General features: G+C 33.9%; 1 protein-coding gene across 1 annotated transcript; it reads right to left on the minus strand.

Annotated features, from left to right (window-relative positions):
* Positions 1–513: 513 nt before the first annotated feature.
* LOC145140628 (uncharacterized) lies at positions 514–2,454 on the minus strand. Its single transcript, XM_079074055.1, has 4 exons — positions 2,328–2,454; positions 1,976–2,176; positions 1,262–1,510; positions 514–819 (listed from the first exon to the last, which is right to left on the minus strand). The coding sequence occupies exons 1-4, from the start codon at positions 2,334–2,336 to the stop codon at positions 769–771; spliced, it is 510 nt and encodes a 169-aa protein (XP_078930181.1). The 5' UTR covers positions 2,337–2,454; the 3' UTR covers positions 514–768.
* Positions 2,455–3,000: the final 546 nt, after the last annotated feature.

Raw genomic sequence — 3,000 nt, forward strand, 5'->3', positions numbered from 1 at the left:
TGTATCTAATTTAGTCATTTTTGTGATATCACATTATTTGTTTTTGTAATATTTCATGATGGTTGTATTTGATGATATCAAATTTTGGTTTTTTACAGTTTTACCATTTGATATCCCATAATACATCTACATATGACAACTCTAGGTGCCCAAAAACATATTTACGTCTTCACTTTCTATCTGTTAATTTTTTTATTCTCACTACAAAAAAAAAAAAAAAAAAGTGCCATTCGTCTTATTCAAGTTTCTATAATTAACTATTAACTCGAAACATGTATTCATGTTTCTATAACTGATTAGCTAGTTGTATACTCCAAAAAGATATAAATTTTTATCTTGGAATACTACAATGTTTTGAATCAAGCTATTTATTGATTCTAATTTTTATTCACATATGTTTGCTTTTTCCATATTGTATGCAAAGCTTTATGCATCTCGTTTGTTTGTAAACACAAAGTACAACATTTTTGTCTGAAACCAATCAATTATTACCAACAATTATATCACTTCAAATTCCAAAAACAAATAAAAAAAGATTCCCAAAAAAGATGTTAACAAAACCAACAAGGCAACTTTAATAACATCATCATCCTCTCATTAATCATTACTCTCTTGCCACAATAATAATGAGTTAATAGAGATGTGATGGCTCTTTTGGGCCTATACTATTAAGCCCAATTTACACTAAATCTCTACTCTACCACCCTATAATATTAGGCTTCCATTGTCTTGAATACATCTATGTACCTTGAAAGCTTTAATTTGTCTTCATATCCCACAAGTTGGCTGCATGCAGCTTGAAAACAATCCCCATTTTTTCTACAATTACAAAAAAACCAACATAAACAACAAAAACACAATTCTATTTTGTCACCTTCTTCTCCATTTGATTCCCATTGGGTAGCTCCTACTGTTAACTGTTATTTTAATTTTTAACCATGGTTGATTGTTTATGGGGTTATAATAATGAAAAGAATCATTGACAAATGAAAACAGTGTTGACTTTAAGAGTTTTAACTTGTGTGAATGGACAAAAATGTTAAATTACGTGCCTACAATTCCGGGTAATTCCATACAAATGTGTCAGCGGACTCGTGATGTGTGATCATTTCGTTTTGACAACCCATCGACATTTATGGACCTGTACATGTTATCTATCACACACAACGTCACCCACGTGTGTGTGTTTGTGTGTGTGAGAGGGAGAGGGAGAGAGGTAGGGTCATTTTAGTCATATAAAGATAGGGTTCTGTGAAATTACCTTTCTGGGCTTGGCACGGAGGAGCTCCGGCGAGATTCTGTACAGATCTTCGTCTACGGCTTTGGGTTTAACGTGCCTCTTTGGTTGTTGTCGCCGTCGTGGCGGTGGTGATGGTGGTGGTGGTGTTGCTACGCTGACGGGGCTAGGAGGCTCCTTTACGTCACAGTCGTAAGTGTAGTCGTATTCGTAGTCACAGACGACCCATGAGTCTTTTTTCCCTTCCTTCACATGCGGGTATCCTGCTTTCCCCTGTTGTACCATAAAGTACAAGTCAAACTTTACCATTGAAAAAGCCAAGAGTTTTTCCAGCCTTATGTTTCGCTATTACATTTCTTATGTACTATTTATTTATGCACACTGTACTTGGTCTCAAGTGATACAAAATTTGACTGTAAGACCAAGAAATTCTAATAGATTCTACAAGTGTAGATACAACAAAATCATATACAGAATGTATTTTCTTTTAAATTTTCATAAGAATATTGATTTGGTTATACATAAGAATCGATAGGAGAATCATAGTTGTGAGATATCAAAAGAAATTTTACTTTATAACAAGGAATAGTGTCAATCTGAACATTATTTTTTGAATCTACAATGATTCATCCATGTGATACATTATTTGTGAATTTTATAGAAAAAACAAAACGCTGTAAACAGTATTGAAATGAATTTAATGGTGAAAATTAGAAGGGAGAAAGAAAATCAACTTACAGTGCGACGAGGAACGACAATCATAGCCGGAGTGACGACATTGTTGTCATACAAATCGCCGGTGACGTACAGATCACGATCTTCCGAATAGCTGTATCGAAGCAGTCCAGCTTGCCTCGCCGACTCAAAACACTGAGTGAACGGGAGATCGTTATCGCAATCCCAGCTTCCAAACGCGGGAACGTGGTTTCTCTTGTACTCCTGGAACGAAACAGAAGTTAATACTATAAACCAAACAATTTTACAGTGAAACGGAAGTAATTGATCGATTACTTGCGCTTGTTTTTTGAATCTAAGAACGGAGTGAGTAAGTGAATAAGTAAAAAGAACAGAGTATAAAACAAGAGCGTACGTAATCCATGGTGGGAATAAACTTGAAATGGGGATCTCTGATTGAATCTAGGGGGGGAGGGGGAATGTGGATTGAGATTTTAGGTGGTGTTAAAAGGGGGTTGATAGCTCTTGTAGCCGTGCAAAGACGAAGGGGGGCCTTTTATGGGGATAGAGTCGCACCCTGGTAACCCTACGTTTTTCTAAAAATTCAATTTACACCCTCGTAATGTCAATCTTTTACAATTTGGTGTGTTTGTAGAAAAAATGATAAATTATATGGTTTTTTTTCTCAGCATGTGTGTGTGTTTATTGTGTATTTGAATTTAAGAAAAGTTGTGTATATTTTATGATTATAAATGTTACTTTAATTGGGGAGCAAAGCAAATTATGTTTAAATGGAATCTAATAAGAAACACGTTAATAGTGAGTGAACCTTTTTCTTTTAAAGGATGTGCTTTTGACCTTAAAAATTCAATCATCCAACCTTTTAAATATAAAAACAATGCAATTTGATCATCCAACCTTTTAACTTTTAAATATAAAAACAATGTAATTTTAATTAGTCTTTTTATTTTTAATTGTATAACATCTAAATAATGGGCTACATTATTTAGATAACCTACACAAAGTTACATAAATAGTTACATTATTTAGGCAGCCTACGTTATTTAAGCTTAATTAGTTTATCAATA

The sequence above is a fragment of the Lactuca virosa genome, chromosome 9, assembly GCF_052849685.1.
Source record: "Lactuca virosa cultivar CGN04683 chromosome 9, Lactuca_virosa_CGN04683_v6, whole genome shotgun sequence".
Classification (NCBI taxonomy): domain Eukaryota; kingdom Viridiplantae; phylum Streptophyta; class Magnoliopsida; order Asterales; family Asteraceae; genus Lactuca; species Lactuca virosa.